General features: G+C 43.5%; 1 protein-coding gene and 1 long non-coding RNA gene across 8 annotated transcripts; one reads left to right on the forward strand and one right to left on the reverse strand.

The window, feature by feature from the left end:
- Window positions 1-6,291: 6,291 nt before the first annotated feature.
- prl (prolactin) lies at window positions 6,292-8,076 on the reverse strand. The gene is made up of 5 exons (XM_076266823.1): window positions 8,034-8,076; window positions 7,654-7,769; window positions 7,414-7,518; window positions 6,918-7,100; window positions 6,292-6,477 (listed from the first exon to the last, which is right to left on the reverse strand). Exons 1-5 carry the CDS (start codon window positions 8,074-8,076, stop codon window positions 6,292-6,294), a joined length of 633 nt encoding a protein of 210 aa, XP_076122938.1.
- Window positions 8,077-10,977: 2,901 nt separating this feature from the next.
- On the forward strand, window positions 10,978-17,713 carry LOC143101918 (uncharacterized). Of its 7 annotated transcripts, XR_012982533.1 has the most exons (5): window positions 11,938-11,952; window positions 12,762-12,853; window positions 13,473-13,600; window positions 17,195-17,305; window positions 17,419-17,713. It is a non-coding gene; the product is annotated as an uncharacterized LOC143101918 (long non-coding RNA). The 7 variants fall into 7 exon arrangements; XR_012982529.1 differs by lacking the exons at window positions 11,938-11,952; window positions 12,762-12,853 and adding an exon at window positions 10,978-11,120; XR_012982534.1 differs by lacking the exons at window positions 11,938-11,952; window positions 12,762-12,853 and adding an exon at window positions 11,546-11,566.
- Window positions 17,714-18,805: the final 1,092 nt, after the last annotated feature.

Here is an 18,805-nt window from a genome sequence, read left to right on the forward strand (position 1 = left end):
ATAATTAACTTTTACATACCCGGCATTCCCGACCTGTCATGCGACAATGTGACGTCACAGGAGTGCCTAACCATTTTGCCGTAGCGTAACTAGTTGCAATATTCTCCTAAACAGAGGTGTTGCTGTTTGTTGCTGTTGTGAAAAGGCTATCGCTACCTACTTCACACCGTAGAAGAAGCAATGAAGCCACTCTAGTTGCCATGGTGAATCAGTGAATCTGTGATCAGTGGCGGGGTCTATTTGAGGGAGCCGTGAACGCGCACTTATCCAGGATAGGTTTCACCTGGCTTGGTGAATCCGTGTCTGCTCATCCTGGCTTGCTCGTTGTGCAACCAATTAAGCCTGTACGCTCTTGTTTTGGATTCATTGAGCGCAGCTCAGTAACTTATCCCGGATGTCTTAATTCTGCTTTTGTGCAACGGACCCCTGGGGCCTACAACACATTGGTTAATTGGTTGGAAACTTTCAAAAATATTGGATATTATGATAGTCCACTCAGTTTTATAGCGCATTTAACATGCGCAGAGTGCAACCCAAAGAGCTCCACATACAAGACACATAACAAAAAGACAAAAGATGCCGGACGGAGTGGCGTAGTCGCCAGCGTAGCCTACCCGTGACATCAAGACATGACAAAAACATCTTAAAAATAACAAACACAAAAGATGCCGGATGGAGCGGCAGTTGCCAGCGTACCCGTGACACCAAGGCATACAAGACAGACAACAAACAAATGAACAAATAAAAAGTAAAAAAAGAAAATACATTTAAAAAGAAAAAAAAATCATGTTAAATTAGTCCAATTTCCAAACCGGCTGAAAATAAAAAAAACAGTTATCCACCACCTCCAAAACTTCAAAGCTGCTGTCAGATTATGTTCCGAGGACAAAACTTTCCTATTGTGTATCAACAACGGTTTATGTCAGGGGTCGGGAACCTATGGCTCGCGAGCCACATGTGGCTCTTTTGGGAACTGCATCTGGCTCTCGGACAAACCTGCCATTTGTTTACTCAATAAGTCATGAATAATTTTGGTACTGTATTAAATTAAAAAAATGGACCTACTGAAATCAAAATGTTAATATAAAAAGTGTTCGACATATAATATATGTTCACGTAGTTTAATCCATCCCATGTCTGTTCTCTACCGCTGAAGTTCACGGTTACGTCGATGTAGGCCTAGGCTACTGTAGGCTACAGCAGGGGTTGGCGCCCGCGGCTCCGGAGCCGCATGCGGCTCTTTGATTTGTTGCCAAGTCAATAGGCTATCAAACAAAATCACCGATTTCCCTCCATTTCAGTCAACGAGAACACTTTGTTATTGTTGATGTGTGCGCTTGCTGTAGGCTAGATAAGGAAAATGTCAAAAAGGAAACGTCAGCGACCACAGCTTGCGAGCGCGAACACAAGCGGGCAGAAATGGGAACGTTTCCATCCGAAGACTGATTCTGAAAACGCGAAATGAACTGCCCGTTATATATCGCACACTGCAACGAGTTAGTATTGCTGTGTTAACCCTGTTTGGTTCCACTTGCATGTGAGAAATCTCTCACATATGAAAAATATAAAGACAAACCTGCGCTCACGTTTAAGGGCAATTTCGCGCAAAACTGTCACATCCATAACGCCAACACAATGCCATGGTATTTAGTTGCCGTTATGGATATGACATTTTTAAGTGGAGTTGCCCTTAAATGGTGACAGCCTCAATTCTTGCATGAAACTTCACCTCACTGAATATGAGGCAGCCAGACTCCAAGGCCATCACCAAATCTAATATCTGGTATGCCTAATGTTCAATTTCGCCAATGATATGTCAACGAAAATTGAGTGTTGTGTTGTTAACTATGATGTTACCCTACAGTACATGGGAAGCCTAAGGCCTATACTTCTGTCATTCCACTTTACATTTCAAGTTACTTGCACATTAGGCCTACTTTTAAAACGAGTAGAAAATGTATTTAAAAATCCTCTGTTGAATGAAAGTAACTGTACGTTAAATATCCAAACTTTTTTTGTAACCGTCTTTATGTGGCTCTTCTGAGATTAAAAAAGAAAATTGGTTTAAGTGGCTCTCCAGGCAAAAAAGGTTGCCGACCCCTGGTTTATGTGATGTGTCAATCACAACATTTCATTTCTTCCTTAACAATTTGACAACAGCTAGTTGTAGTTGAAGTAATCATGCTGGTTGCTATGGTGTTAGGTCACATTATAGTGGTGGTTGCTAGGTTGTTGCTAGGTTCATTAGCATGGTTCCTATAGTGTTGCTAGGGTAATTAGGATGGTTGCTAGGGTGTTGCTAGGGTACATATGGTGGTTGCTATGCAAAATAACGTGATTTCTAGGGTAATCATGTTGGTTGCTATGGTGGTTGCTAGGTTGACATTATAGAGGTGGTTGCTAGGTTGTTGCTAGGGAAATTTAGATGGTTGAGGAAAAGAGTCTTGAATTTGACCTAGCGTTTAAGACTGGTCGACACAACAGACGCTAAAGGATAAACTGACATGATTTTGCAATTGAAGCTACATGCTCAGAGAAGTTAAGTCGGTCATCAATTACAAAGCCCAAGTTATGTGCCGATCTAGTTGGGTCAAGTTGGGTTGAGTCAAGCTGGATGTTAATCTGTTTGGGGAATAGCTGTTTTAGCTGGAAACACCAAAAGCTCAGTTTTTGAGAGATTAAGCTGAAGGTGCCGATCTTTCATCCAGGCATCAATATTTCATCCAGGCTGAAATATCCTTAAAGGGATATTCCACCATTTGGGGAATTACACTCATTTTCCACCTCCTCTTGAGTTAAACAATTGAGTTTTACCTTTCCCCAGTTCATCCAGCTGTTCTCTGAGTCTGACAGTAGCACTTTTAGCTCCAGCTCATTGAATCAGATCAGACCGTTAGCATCTCTCCTATAAGCCAACGGTCTAATCTGATTCAATGAGCTGGAGCTAAAAGTGTTACTGTCAGACTGATGGTAGCCTAGGCACCAGGCTATCGCATGATTTCATGCACGTAAGTGAAAGGGCCTCGCATCTGTCAAGTTTGCACAGGGCCTCGCACCCCCTTGCGACCGCCCTGCAGCTCCTCCTAAGACAGCGGGGAAAAAGTTAAAATACGCAATAAACCCGGGAAAAGTTGACAGGTTTGTTTCGGTCCCGGTGATTATTTGTGAAATTGTGCAAACGACAGCCTTAAGGCATTTCAAGGAAGGAGTCGTAGCATGCAAGCTCCCAAATTGACACAGTACAGAAGGCATCAATAAATTGTTGGGACTGGGGAGGGTCATGCGTTTTTTCTCAACCACTTTGGAGGGTCATAGAAAAATTTCTTGCTGGCGAGAATTTCTCAGAGAAACTCCTCCGGTAGCCCCTTAAATAAATAACAAACAGTCCCTTATGTCATTGAGTATTGTGGTCAGCAAATAACTTTACCCCCACACACAAAAGTTAGTAGGGATGTGGACCTTCAAACACAAAAGTCAAACACAAGGGTATTGGGATCATGCCACCACTCCGAGTGGGCTGAAAGCAGTTTTATAGGATAATTAGTCAACTTTGATCTGCATTGCACAACATATCACAAAATGTATGTCATAAACTAATAACTTGGAAGCATATCATTGTACCCTACATATTTGTGGTGTAGTGCCATCTAGTGACTACCATTAGTGTAAAACGTCACACCCAACAGGAAGTGAGCAAGTGCTTCCGATGTAGAAAATATGCAAAACCAAATAGCACACACATCAGATATGTACATATGTCAGTTCTTTGTTGGATTCCGAAATGTCACGGGTCGTGGAACGCAGGCGCTCGGGCCTGCCATTGCCCCTTGCTACGGAAGCGTATTAGGGCCACATGAAGAGAAAATATTTGAGATAAAAGTCAACATTTTCGACATAAAAGTCAACATTTTCGAGAAACAAAGTCAGAAATAATTTCTGAGATTAAAGTCAGAAATTTTGACTTTTATCGCGAATATTTGGACTTTTATCTCGGAATTTTCTAAAATATTTTCTCTTCATGTGGCCCTAATACGCTTCCGTTGCTTGTGGCTATATTGATGGTTTGATGGTTTTCAAATATCCATCATTTCCATTACAATTATGATAATTCTCTGCATTCACAATTCACAATTGTGGAAGTGGTGTAGTTACAGTGGATGGAATCCACTATCTTGAAATCTCCTGGCTTCTTCTTCTTCTTATAACCTTTTCTTTTTAACTTTTCAAAAATGAATGCGGCTCTAACTGCTTAGCATACAGACATGTTGAAATAACCGTTGTGTAGGTCTGGAATTGGACAAGAGAGTTATCATTTCAGATTTTTTGAAAAGTTTATACCTTTTCAGAAATAGGGGATTAAAAACATTGTTTCAATATTCATTTTAGTTGAAATACCATTGTAATCCTGTTGATCTGTCGTTAGAATTTCAACGTTGCTTCAGTATTAATGAAGGGTGCAAAAGTGATGTAGAATCAATGTTGCAGTGCGACATTGATTCAATGATTTAACGTTGACAAAGTAATATTGATTTAACATAGGTTCAATGACTAATTGTTATCTGGGTGCAGAATGAAGGCATCTACAACTGAAAGCCCCGTTTTGCAGGTAGCCTATTGCATTGCATACAATTAGGCTTTCTCTGAACTACATTTTCCAAAGGCAAGCTTTCGTGCTTGTGTCACAAATTCAGAACGGCTTGACGTATATGCTTCAAATTTGGTGAAAATTTGGTTCAATGATGAAGTCAAATGTCAATTTCAAACCCACCTTGAGTGTGATATCTCAAGAACGCCTGACACACAAGATGTTTTAACTCAAAGATTAAGTGATTCAGTGGTTTTTTTTTCCAGGAATCTCCCCACCAACATTAAGCCAGCAGCTTTCCATCCACTATTGTAATTCCTCTGGCATTGCATTTCTAGTTTTAAAGTGAATCTTCAATTTGAGGATGAAAATGACAAAGATGAGTTTTGTGTCAACAAATGGTATTTTTGCACCACTTTTTCCAATTGTCAAGGTGCTCCTTAGTTTAGTCGTTAAAGGAATTATCCGGAGTAAAATGCACTTTAGATCAATTTACGGATGATTGGGAGTACATACGTTGAGTTGACATTAAAATCATGTCATTCGGATGTGTTTTGAGAAAGTTCGATTTTACCGTTTTTAGTCAAAACTCGTTAGCCTCCTAGGACTTTCCCCTAAAGATGCCAGTTGCAGCAGCAACATTTCCGGAAAGGTACTGGCTTGATGAAATTCATTCTGGACTCTCTATCCGACCACATAAAGACCTCGGGATACTTCGGTTTGGCTTTAGGGACCCTCTACTCACTACCACGTAAGTGGAATGTTGTTTGGAACTGTAGAAGAGGTATGAAAATAGCGTTTTGTAGCGGCGAAATGACATGCCCTGGTCACTTCCAGGCTAACGAGTTTTGACTAAAAACGGTAAAATCGAACTTTCTCAAAACACATCCGAATGACATGATTTTGATGTCAACTCAACGTATACTCCCAATCATCCGTAAATTGATCTAAAGTGCATTTTACTCCGGATAATTCCTTTAATAACCACATAATCGTTATATTTTGAGATTTTGAGACATAGATGTTTGCACTTATTCTGATAATGAAGCTACCCACATAATTTGAAGGCAAATGAATGGCTCATATCTGTGCTTTGGCTTGATTTTTATAGTCCCTCACATGTGATCTCAATTTATTGTCTCTTAATTTCTGCAAAAATACACTTTTTTCATTTTACCACATTTGTCTGTCTGATTAGTTCATGTCCCCTCCCATTTTGACATCGTCATCTCAATTGACCCACAAAATCAACAAAATCATTCAATTTGCGTGATGGGTGTTTATTAACATTCTATGAATATTCAAGTACTCACCATAAACTTGCAAAGAATGTGTGAATGTGTGTAAACCTGCACAGAAGCCTACAGAACTAAGTGGAGTTATCTAAAGTGCATGTCATTTAAGCCCTACAGGACATAAAACAGTCTGATCTGGAATGTTGCTAGCTGCCATAGCATATATATATGGCGTCAAAAAACATCCCTTCCTCACTCTGCTGGACGCCTGTGTAACAGAAACTTTGCATGTTAAACAATGAAAGTGATTTGTGACAAGTGTGATGACAAACTACATACTACTGTCACTTTTAACTGGTCAGGTGACAACGTGATGGACATTCCAGTTCAGACTGCTATTCTGCCATTGTAGCTCAGCAGCTCTCCTGATTGGCCTGGAGAGACGCAGAGCCAGAATGGCGTCAGCTCCTCTTAACACATCTCTGGACGCAGCTTGGCTGCCCGGCAGCGGAGAACCTTGAGGAAGCTGTCAATTTTGTGGGAGTCTCTGCGAAAACAGGACAGCAGGAAGTGGAAGTTGGACAAGCGCATGTTCTTGTCGTTCCCAATATCGTTGGTGAAGGGGAGAGAGGAGATGAGCTGGGAAGTGGGGCCCATCTGTTCAGAGAGAAACATTTGCTTGATTTATATCACATCTGGACAGTAAGCAGACAGGGAAACTTCCTGTAGTGTGAAGGCAAACAATTTATATCTGAGGTACATGCTGATCATTAAAAAGGGATAGATGTCTTGAAAATATATGTATTGCTGGCCAAACAATGTTTTCCTTCTAATTAACCTGTTACATTGGCTTGTCTTTTTGAAAACAAATAAGCTATCAAGCACAATATTCCACAATATTCAAGCTGACAGTCTGCCAAATCTATATATTACACAACATTATTGAATGTCTCTGTAAATAAAATAGTTTTTCCACTAATTATTTGAGAACTACTCAAAGAAAGCTCTAAGCTCTGCTAAACTCCATAAGCACACAAACATGCACATGCATTCAATCATATAAACTTATACAGCTTCCCCATGCCCCATGTACACACCTTGTTGACCAGACGATCCAAGCCATCACCCAAAGTGTTTGAATGGTCTTGAAGTTCTTTGGTCTTGCTGTAGATCAGGCTTTTGTCAGGGTGGACAAGACTAGGAGCCTCTTTCAACAGCATGGCTAGAGGATCTGACCACGCAACCAGCAGTGAACGAATCAAGGATAGCAGCTCAGACTCCTGCATGGAAACACAGTTCAATTCATTATAAACAATTGTCTCATATGGAGAGCCAGTCGGGACAGTTTGTCACATGGACAGCCGGTGACACCAAGAAAGGTGTCACTCAAATACAGAACAGAAACAGACGTTAAACTTTAACCTGTTTAGAAAGAAATGTTGATGAAAAGAACACAGTACTGTATTCACAATTTGTATGAACAGCATTACTTTTACTGTTGCAATTATTAGCTGTGATTTATCATGACTCATACTGTTGAAAAATAGATCAAAGGCAAATGTGGGATGAGGTGCAAAGCTAGCAGGTACATACAGGCACTCTGAGGGCTTGCTCCTTGTCATTGGGAGTTTGAAGGGAAGATGTGTGGCACATCGATGGGCGCATAATGATCTTTCCCATTGGAGGGATATGGGTGTTCTGCAGATCAGAGTTGAAAGGTATAGGTAAGGAAGTGTGTGCACAGCCATCCATACACATTATTTCTCACACACACAGACACACACACACACTAACATGCAACTATAAAAACTTTCCCCTGATGAAGTTACTCACAAGGTCGTTGGTAAGCGATGTGCTGAGAGAGTGCAGCTTGTCAGAAACCTGGGAGACTCTCTCCAATAAATCACCCAGACCGAGTGCCTCAGATGACACCGTCACACACAACAGCACTACCACTGAAGAGAAAGGGGACATGTGTACCACACCAGTATGGATACCTAGTTCAGTGATATGTCAGACAAATACTGCAAGAATGACAAGGGGAGGTTGATGGGGGGAAAGGCGTGTTTGCAAAACAGTAGCCAAGAAGACAGCAATACACAGGGGGGAGATATGTACAGGAAAATGACACTGAATAAAAATACAATTCAATTGTGCTAGTGGACAGTTCAGATATATTGAGACACATGTTGACATAGACAGGCCTATCTCACCTGCAAAGTGCAGTTTGGTACCCTGGGACCTGTAGGCGGGCATTCTTCTGGATATTCTCTTGGTTTCTGTCCCCTGGCCGTCGTTCTGGGTTGTAATGCTGCTGTTTCTTGTTCCTCTGATCATTCCTTGGGCTCTGGACACTTTATAAAGGACCCTGTCCTTTCTGCTTTGCGTATGCAGCAGACCTGTGCTCGACGTGGCCATTGTGCTAAACTGGTTCTCTCTTGTGCTAATGAAAAACATTGTTTTAGGTCCCCGTCTTCATCAATACACACGGGAAAGCTATTTGTGGGTCAGGGCACAGTCCACTGTGACACAGATAAATAAGTAAATATATACAAATCTGTGTCTCTCACTTTCTCTCCCTCTAATTAATGGGTTTTGTGTATTGTGACTTTTCAAGAGGCCTCTGTGTGACAAGGAACAGCCAGTTCATGGAGCTTGACAAAGTGGCAGTGACGGTGTATGTGTGTGTCACTCATTGTTTATGTGGATCTAAAATTGCCTGAATATCATATGTGACTCGAGGTGCTGGCACTTTTTTAAAGTCGTTTAAGTCCGGTCCTCTGTGGATTTCCCCATCTATGTCTTACTTGTTAGGTCCACTAGAGGGCTCTCTACCCATCATGAGAAGCCATTAAGCATCTCCAAAGGCAGAGGATGAAGTAGACCACATGTTGGCTTTTACAGAAATGTTGATAGTTCAACAGTATAACATGATAAATAATGACTATTTGTAAAATCATATCCCATCGTTATTATGAGCACTGTCTTTATTACCTCACAGCTTGTTATAGTCCTTTCTGAATGACTGGTACGCAGTTTCCAAAAAAAACGTTTTGATTCTTGATTCTATTAACCCTTGTGAACATATATTGTCTTGTGAGACCAGGAATGAGGCTCCAAATTCCACGTCCTCATTTCAATCCACCAATCACTTCCGGGGGTAACGTTACACCCATTTTTGAAATCACAGACACATTTACTTTGTTTATCTCGGGGGGTTGGGGCCTAATGAAGCTTACTTATGTTGCATATCTTGTGTTCTGTGTCACATGGTTGACCAATAGCCAATCTAACCCACCCTGATATCTGGGTATGTGGGGAATGCATCTACTGGAATCCAATCAGGGATCAGTTGGTGCTGTTAGGAAGACCATTGATCCTCTTTAGATTGTATGATGTAGAACAGGTTCAGAAGGCATGTGGTCCTCAATTGAGGCAGACCATAGTTTGGAAGGTTGTTAAAAACTGTAAACATTCACCCTGCCATACATCCAGAAAGATACATATATTATATAATGTTTATATAAAACAATGTATTCTTTTCTATGCTTTCAGGGGGGGGGGGTCCTATGGAACCTGTGTTTGTTTAGGGAGAAAACAGTGATCCCCTATAGATAATGGTGTGTGTGTACGTGTGCGCGCGCACACACGTGTGAACATGTCTCTGTGTTTTCACATACCCGAAGGCAGGACAGGTAATTCTGCTTTTAAACAGAGCTCTTAGAATGAGAATGTTACTTGTGGCTTTATGGTGATTAACTCTTACCCTGGGTGTGTGTGTGTGTGTGTGTGTGTGTGTGTGTGTGTGTGTGTGTGCGTGTGTGTGATAGATAGATAGATAGATAGATAGATAGATAGATACTTTATTGATCACCAAGGGGAAATTCAAGGAAAAAGACACGGAGCTACCTCGACATACTGCCACTCTCGTCAGCGCCGGAACCGGAAACGTGTGTGTGTGTGTGTGTGTGTGTGTGTGTCTGCTTCACCTCATGGCCATTCGCCCTAATATGCCCTTGTACTGTACACATTTTCCAGCACCGTATGCGCATATTTTTCAACCCACCTTGCCTCAAACACACACACACACACACACACACACACACACGCACACACACACACACACACACACACACACACACACACACACACATATACATATACTCTTATTACAGCCTTCTGAAGACACAGGTATGACCTCCAGCTCTGACTTTGAGAACCATGTCCTACACCCTTTTTAGCCCCCTCCCCTCTTCGTGGAGGCTGTCCCTAACCCCCTCATACCTCCCTGCTCTCTCCTAGAGGCTCCCTCCACCACCAACTCCCACACGCCAACCCTGTCCACTCCCACTCCCAGTGCCCCAGGCCCTTCAGGACAGAAAACTTTTTCCATTCTCTTTGCAAATTCCCCAACTGCTGTCCTGTTTTCTAGATATGCTACCATGACACACAGAAAAATCAGGAGTATTGCTGTGTGTTGAGTGTGTATTTATATTTATATTTCATTGTGTGTGTGTGTGTGTGTGTGTGTGTGTGTGTGTGTGTGTGTGTGTGTGTGTGTGTGTGTGTGTGTGTGCGTGTGTACTGATGACTCAGCGAATAGACTGCCTGGTGAGAAGAGACCTGAACAGAATGTGTTAATGTGTATATACGTGTGTATATACATGTGTGTGTGTGTGTGTGTGTCTGCCTGTCTGTCTGTGTGTCTATGGTATGTGAAGGACAGGACTTTAACCTTACTTAGGAGCGACCCCACCCCCTGTTACTCCCACAGCCATGCCACACACATGCATACACACCACACACCCATCCCCCTTCCCTGCCCAAGAACAGGCCTTTGTCTTTCTTTAGCAGCAAGTTTGATTCACTCTTTCCCCCACCTCCTCCTCTTTGCCTCCCCTCCTCACTTTACAGCAAAAGTTGGCAAAAAAACTTGCTTCCCCTGTTTTCCCCGTTACTCTATTATATTGCTCTGACTTTTAATTGATTCTCTCTCTCTCTTTCTCTCTCTTTCTCTCTCTCTCTCTCTCTCTCTCAGAGAATAGACTTGGCATGTTGGTTTGGAGGAAATTCCGCTGCAGTACGCCTGTGGGCCTCTCTGGGTCTGCCTCTTAAGCGTGTGCATGCGCTCACACACACACACGTGCACACAAACATACGTGCACGCCCCCTGCAATCCAAGGGCAGCCATACATTGAAAGGAGATACAGCAGCCTGCAGTTTTCTTTACTTCCTGTGTCCTTACTGACTACCTCTCTCCTCTCTCTGACAGGACTCAGGGAAGGGTGATACTTTCGAGGGTAAGGCAATAAAATCTTCTTTACACTCTGATCCATGCACATAGTCATGATAGGATGCTTAATCACTGAAACTCAGAGTTTAGTTAAACTGAAATCAACATATGTATGGTCTTAGACAGGCAGGTCATACAAAAGTTCTGGAGACATGTTAAATAATAAAGAATGACTTGGAGGAGGTTTTGGAAAAGTCAAGAGTATGACTGCATGGAACTGTGTGTGAGCAAGTGTGTGATTTTGTTTTTGTTTTTATTTAGGTCTGAGTTAGCTAGTGACCTCTATGAATAATACACTTCTGTATCTTCTCACGTGTGCCTCGGACCCCTTGAAAAGGGAGTGTGAATGTATGGTTACGCGCAGCCTATAGCCGTAGCAACGCCTCTCTGTTAAACATTAAGCGCTGTGCCCCCCAGCTCATTCCTGTCGAATCCAGTGTAGACAGAAAGAAGGTAATTGGGTGGCATTTGATGGTAATGTAATTACCAGTGATTTTGAGCATTTTTAGCAGTGTCTAAAATGAATATGAATGATATGGTTACTTTGGGAACACGGTGTACTAATATTGAAGGGGGCGGGGTGAGTGCCTTTTCGCGTTATCTCGTGTGAACTCCGCGGACACTAAAATGTGTCTTATTTCAAGTGCGCGGTTCTTCTAACGAATTTAATAGTGGTGCAATTAGTGTTTGCATGAACTTTGTGAATGGTACAAGATGAGATACAGTCGGCAAGATAAGACAGCAGTGTTGCAGCCACTGGGAATGGTCGAGACTTAACTACCCATAATCCAGTTGTCACTCCATAGAAAACGCACAATTTGAATCAGGTGTGACGGGAGGTTGGTAAAGCTGCGCCTGCAGTTATAAAAACATTTGTTTGAACAGGCATTGTGCACTTTCAGTCCGGGTATCTAGGGAGGTAACAGGTATGCCGACCGAACTTTCGCCTGCATATTAATGCATTTGTAGGCCTACTCTTGGTATAAGGATTCAAGTCATCGAATGAACGGAAGCTTTCGTGACAAATGAATTGAATGCTAATAGGTTTCTTGTGTTCAGCGGAACTGTTCTTAATTTCATTTGGTTATGCACATATGACAAACATTTCGGGGTTTCCACCGACATTCCTATTTAAAACTGACTGTTGGTAGTAGATGCTGGTGGATTTATAAGCGAAGTTGCCGTTTGATTCAAGTGTACGTAGTTTGAACGTTTTGAGTTCACGATGCGCTAAATAGTCCATCTCTATAGCTGGAGTCGGTGCCACCACATGTTGCTCAAACAGCGCAGATTGTCCGCATGGGCTGTGGGATCTTAAAGTTTGCCTATATTTATTGAATATTTTGATGCATTACTTCAGTATTGACTACCGGTCTGCGTGTGGCAGTAACCCATTACCTAATGAATGGTGAGGAAAGTTGTTGCGCAACTTCTTCAAATGTTCAAGTAATATTATGTAAGACGTGGGGCTATGTAGGCTATAGTACCAAGGGAGCATTTCTGTAACTGGCATCGTGGTATGTTGTGTTTTTTCTCAAACGTGGCCGATAATTTAAACATGGGACTTAAACTTTTTAAGCATGACCTCGACACCTAGCCCATGACATTCCCGTTACATTGGTCTGTAGCCTAAGATGTGGCTTTTCAGGTAATCCTGTGACCTTGGAGAATCCGCTTAGGCTGTGCGAAGACCTGGGGCAGGGTCTTTTCCCAGGAGCGCACGCCACTTACCTCAGCCAGGTTGGTAGGCCTACAGCCAGAAACAAATAGGCTCACTTGATTGAGCGAAAAATGTGGCTTGTGCCAAGAAACTTCTTGGGGGCCATTGCTAGGCAGGGATGTGCCCAGCAGGTGGCCCTCTTTTACAGAAGTAGTCTACTTCGTGGTGTGCTGACGTGACTATTTCTGCACCCTGCGTCCATGGCTGCTGCGCCCGCCATGGACAAGCTGTTGTTCGTTGCGCAGAATTATTTTTTTAAAATGAAAGTTAAAAACAAATTTATTTTCTGAACTTTTGTTATTTTTGGCAACAGATAAGTGCACCTATGCATTTGGTCCACACGAACAGAAGGGCACTGAGGAAGTCCACTTCATGTTTGATGCCAAATTGTCAGGCTGCTTTTTGAACTTTGATAAGGTTACTCCCTCCCACCACCCTGCGTTTTGTTGGTTAGGGGCAAGAGATGGATGGCTCCATCTCTCCTCCCCCTGCTGCCAGCATTCATGTCCACATGTGTGCTGTCGTCGCTCTCCACCCTCCCTCTTGTGTACACTCCCCCCTCCCTCTTGCCAACTCTAACCACACTGTGCTCTCTCTCTCTCTCTCTCTCTTTCTCTCTCTCTGCACATGCACATACAGGAGCACACAGGCTAAGACGCACAGTCAGAAGCAGCACTGAACATGTCGGACTCTGAGAGCGCTGCTGTCCTTGCTGAGGCCCCCGTGCCCGCTGCCTGTGAGGCCATCAAGGCTGACCTGGACAAGTGGTAAGTCGTGCTCCACTTTAATGCTCAGGACTGGTCGGTGTCGGATCCGTCAGGTGATGGGCAAAGTGTGTAGACTTGGCTCATCACTTTGGAAAGGGTTGAATTTTTTTATTTTTTTTCCCTTTTCCGTGGGTGTTGGGAGGTTGTGCATTAGGTTGGAGGATGCAGTTGGTACAGGTTGGGTTGATGCGTCTTTATGCAAGAAAATGGTGGTGTAGCAAGCTGCCATATTGGGTTGGAGCGAAGTGGTCCAGGCAATCCCTTTTTTTATTTTTGACATCTTAATTTAGTGTTTTGGACTTCAATTGATTTATTTTCAACTCTGATGTTGTGAATTCCACCACACTTTGCTACTGGTGAGCGGGGCTCTCGTCCAAACGTGATGCTACTGCTCACGCCTGATTGGCGGCTGGGAATTTGCCTACGTCACATTTTTCCTCTGCTCGCTCGTGCTCCTCCACTGTTGCCTTCTTCCCCCTTCCCCCTCATCTCCATATCTGCCCCGGCTGCTCCTGAGGCCTTGCTGTGTCAACATCCCTGCAGTGTGAGTGAGGGAGTGGACTCTTGCATTCTGATCTGCACACTCTTCCCTGTGCAGGCAGCTAGACACCTACCCTGCTGTTGGGATTAGTGTGAGCTTGTTATGGGTTTTATTTTTTCTGTAAATGAAGAGGGCTTGGGACCCAGGAAGTGCTGCGTTGTGCTAAGCTAACCTGGTGGTTTCAATGACGGTGCAATGTCAAAGTCTGGTTCGATATCCATCATGACATAACTTTTGTCCCTCGCTGATTCCCTTTGCTACAGCCTCTACAGTCCACTAATCCCTCCCCCTGCAATTTAATTTTGAACCTTTGTGGTATTTACCACTTTGAACAGTGTTGTCCATTTGGCTCTGACCAGGCCTGCCCTCAGGCACCTACTGATAAGGCCTCACACTCTGGCTTTTACACTCTGGTGTGTAGATAAGCAGAGGGGCGTGTGTTTCAATGTGGGTGATCATTTGGTCAGTTTTCTGGGGTGGGATTGTGGGGGGGGCGCTGCTAGCCAAGCTTCTGCTGTTTGCTCCTATGTAATAGTGTTTGGGGTTTGAGTTGTCCCCATCTGAAAGCAGAGTTGCTTTTGCTGATTGATGTTGGGCTCCTGTGGGCCTTGGGTCCTCTCACCCCCCTACACTGCTGTTGTCATTTGGCTCTGTATGATCTGCGCACTGCTGCTGACCAGCTGAATGGAGTACTCTCAGAAGGCTGACTCTTTACGTAATCCATACCGTGGATCTATTTTTAGGTCCATCATAAATAGTCTTGCATGCGTGGGCCTTGTGTTGGTGCATCCATGTTCTATAGACATGGCTTGTGTTTCATAGAAACTTGACACCAAGGCGGCCATCTTGGTGTTATTTGGCCTGAACACAGTGTGATGCTAGGCCTGTCCTCCTCTGATGTATTTGGAGTCGTATCTGACAGGCACAGTGCGATGCAGTCAAAACTACACCCCTATCTCAGCTGCTAAAGTAGTAATTTGAGTTTATTTTTCTGGCTTTGACCTTGCTTGCTCTTCCTAAAAATAAAGCGGGGAAATGGCCTGTAATTCCAACCTCTCAGGGACACAGAGCCCTCAAATGATTTGTATTGCCTTGTCAAGTGAAGATGAGCTGTTAGTAGTTTATTATGAGGTTGACCTTGATTGACCTTGAGTAATGAAATCGTGACCTACGGGCTTTAAACTTTGCGCTTCTGTGTAGAGGTACATGGACGGGGCAAGGTATAGATTATGTACATCTTGGTGACCATAATGGCTAACCATGTTTAAAGATTAACCAGCTGTATCTTTTTGCTACTTTTGCTGTGTAATCTTGGTGTTACAGAATACCTTTGTCCTTGGTTTTCATAGACATTGGTGTGCTGCTTTGATATGTGGGGCCCCTCAGTCCACAGTTACTCTTTTGAAATCAGCCACAGGGCTTCATTAAGAACAGTTTTGCTGTGGTGTAGATGGTAATAAGATGAGCATATTTGGAAACTGTTTGTTTTCTTCAACTGTTCAGTTTTGAGATGATGTATATTGCTTTTTAAATGTCCAGGCACCCTAACTTCTGGTGCAGCTGTTCCTTACACGGCTTCTTGGCTGTGATCACCTATGGTGGTAAATAATGCATTGGCCTCCATAAGGAGTGGCATTTGCTGTAAATAATTAAGTCTTACAATTAGAAGAGTCCACATGGTTGCCTCAGTGGCCACCATGTTGGTGTCCCACTCTGACCCTTCCACAAGACCCTTTTTGCATTCATGACCAGCTCAACATAACCAGTAATGACTTTGGAAGTGACCACAGTAAGTATTGGTGTTTGCAATACAGGTTAGTCCTGTATATGCCTAATCCATTGCTTCCAGATGGAACTCTCAATTTTAGTAATGTCTTTTAGGAACCGTAATCTGTTAAGCCCTTGTTACAGCAAGCATGTTCTATGGGCCTCTGTGCGCCACATGCATTGTTTTTTTAATTGGTGTTTTGTTTAGGGTGGTTATGTAATCATGGTCTAATTGGTTTTGCTGGCGTTGGCTACACCAGTAATGGCTTGCCAGGGAGATCAGGGTTTTCCTTTTGTAGTGGAGGGAGTGTTCACTCACAACGGGGAGGTGTCCTGTGTGTTCTCATTTAATATTAAAATGCCGGTGTCTCACTCTGGCGCTCGCCCAGTCTCGGTGGGATTATTGGATTTTGTTGCCGGAGGGATGATTTCTGTGCTGCTGTTAGGTCATCTCGGCCTCCCTGCAATCCCAGAGGACAGAGGCAGCCATGGCACGCATGCCCTCACAAAGCCAGGAGGACGTGCACACATGGCTCAATAGGATGCGTTGGTGTAAACCCCTTTTAATCTGAAACAACCAGCTGTGTGTTGCGTCACTGTCTATGAGGTTGGAGAGATGTATGAGCGTGTGTGAGAAATGAGCCTTGGGAGGGGCTAGTGGGATGCCCTTTTAAGACGAATGAGGAAGGGGCTTGGATAGCGGCAGTCATTGGTCTCTGGCTCTCCACACAACCAAGGATGTATGATCCAATACCTGCCAGCCCCCACAGTTTTGCACAGTCACGCGATGTTTGTGCGTGTGTGCGCCGTGTCGTTTTTTTTTTTCTTCTTTTCTCTCGGATGGGTTTTCTCCGCCCTCCTCTTGCTCTTTCGCCTCATCACACTAATGCACTCTGTCAGTGTCTGCCGCTGTGTGTTGGTGCAGTGTGACTGGAATTCTCCCTCTCTCTCCTCTCTCTCCTCTCTCTCCTCTCTCTCCTCTCTCTCCCTCTCTCTCTCTCTCTCTCTCAAAAAAATAAAAATGTATGGTCCAGCTCAAACAGTCTGTAGGCTGGTTATTGAGTAGGCTGGGGCCAGGGGTAATGAGTTCATTGCATCTACATTTCAATAATTGATTGTACTGCACTATTTGCAAAGGTCACAATCTGAATATACATAATTTTGTTTAGGATTTATTTTCATTTCATATTTAATGTTGCCCTTGAAGTGCTAGGTGTCATCAGATGGTGGCTGAGTGGGGAACCTCGTACTAAACTGTCCACTGACATGTCCCTCCTTCCCTGCAGTGTGAAAGAGAATGGTGAGGAGGGCTGCAAGGAGCTGATGGAGGCGTTCGCAGCCTGTGTGAAGAGCGCTGCTGGGGCATCGTGAGGAGAGGAGCTCGGCTCACAGGAAATGTAAGTCCTTGTACTCAACGCTGCAACAAACTCCTGCCACTCGTGTGTGTGCCATGAATTTGCATCCACCAATTTAGGATGCCTCCTCACCATCTCTGTCCTTTCTCCCCTAGGTCCACTGCACTGAGTCCTCCACCTTCCCAGCATTCCCTTCTGCACATGGCACTGGACTGAATGATACAGATTCTGATGGGGGTTTGGTGGCAGAGTCTTCGTCTTGTCCCCTCGATCCACCCCCCCCCCCCCCCTCCTGTAAAGCTTAAGTGATTTCTGAGCCTCCCCCTCTGTCCCCTGCCCCTATGGCTGAATTGTAGGCAGTTCTGGAGAGCCCATGGCTGTTTTATGTAAATTGTCTTCTCAAGATGCCTACATTTAAATGCAAATAATAAAGAGATGATTGGTACAGTGTTCTATTCTTCTGGTATCTTGTGTTAAATATGGATTTATTTGGTGCTATTTATTTGATTTTGGCTAAGCCTCGATATGGATGCCTTATTTGCCCTGTTGGGAGATCGTTTAGATTTTGATGTTCTCCAGGTGTTTGTGGGCTCATGTCCCTGTCTCTTTCCCCTTATAAATAACTTCTAATCCCTGTATGAATGACTTCTAAGAGGGGTACTTGAATATTGCCACACTGTGCAGTCATTACAAAAATATGGTGTGTAGATATTTTATTTCTATGGGCTATCCATTAATGCATTTAAATGTCTGTTCTATTTTGAACACTTTGACACTATCCCACCTCATTGTATTTATGGAAAAGCACACAAACACAAGTAGGCTCCATATTGGTCTTTGGTTTACTATAGGAGTCGGAGGATGTGCCAGAACTGCACAAGTGTTGCAGATTTTTTAGTTTAATTTACCTTAACAGCTTCGGAGTCATTGAAGTGGTTATAACCACCCTTGCAACTTTGGGCCGGTGGGCCGACGTCCTCAGTGTCAGTAAGTATAACGAGTGTAACGAATTGCTTTACTGCATTTAAATACACATGCATGCCAGGCACCAGCTAGAACAAGGTAGCGATGGAGTTTCTCAGACATTATGACGGAGCCAGCGAAAAGAAGCAAAAACGGCGAAGAAATTGCCAATATACTGCATAGTTTCTCTTTAAATCCTATGCTGCCATTACACATTTTGTGGAAGGGTAGGAAGAATCCAGTGTTCTGTGTCTTTTACCCTTTTCACTCTTGGTAATCTGGGTATCTTCATGCTCAATCACACTATGGCCAGTGATGGGATTAAAATGACAAGAGATTGACTAACCTGAAGGTCCTCTGTAATGTTGCTAATACAATTTATGCCTTTCTCTTTGTCATCCCCTCATGAGAAACGACTGCCTGTCTGGTGGGATTAAGTTTCTGTCTAAGTGTGTGTCACTGGATGTGTTGACCTCCCTCCTCAGGGCTATGAGTTGATGTGTGAACAGTAAGAAACACAGGAGCCCAAGAAGCCAACCTGCTTTCTAAAGACCCATCTCAAAGAATGGCTGAAAGGTG

This window comes from Alosa pseudoharengus, unplaced genomic scaffold (assembly GCF_046254945.1).
Source record: "Alosa pseudoharengus isolate Yale_2024_CS ecotype anadromous, Long Island Sound unplaced genomic scaffold, YU_APseudo_1.1 YU_APseudo_1.1_scf_4, whole genome shotgun sequence".
NCBI classification, from domain to species: domain Eukaryota; kingdom Metazoa; phylum Chordata; class Actinopteri; order Clupeiformes; family Clupeidae; genus Alosa; species Alosa pseudoharengus.

Bases quoted from the DNA above. Each gene is read 5' to 3' on its own strand.
- prl (XM_076266823.1), bottom strand. From the start codon at position 8,076: ATGCCCGCCTACAGGTCCCAGGGTACCAAACTGCACTTTGCAG. The intron at 7,519-7,653 runs GTGAGTAACTTC...TCTGATCTGCAG, and splicing joins CATCGCTTACCAACGACCTT to AACACCCATATCCCTCCAAT. The intron at 6,478-6,917 runs GTGTGTACATGG...CTCTCTGAACAG, and splicing joins TGGATCGTCTGGTCAACAAG to ATGGGCCCCACTTCCCAGCT.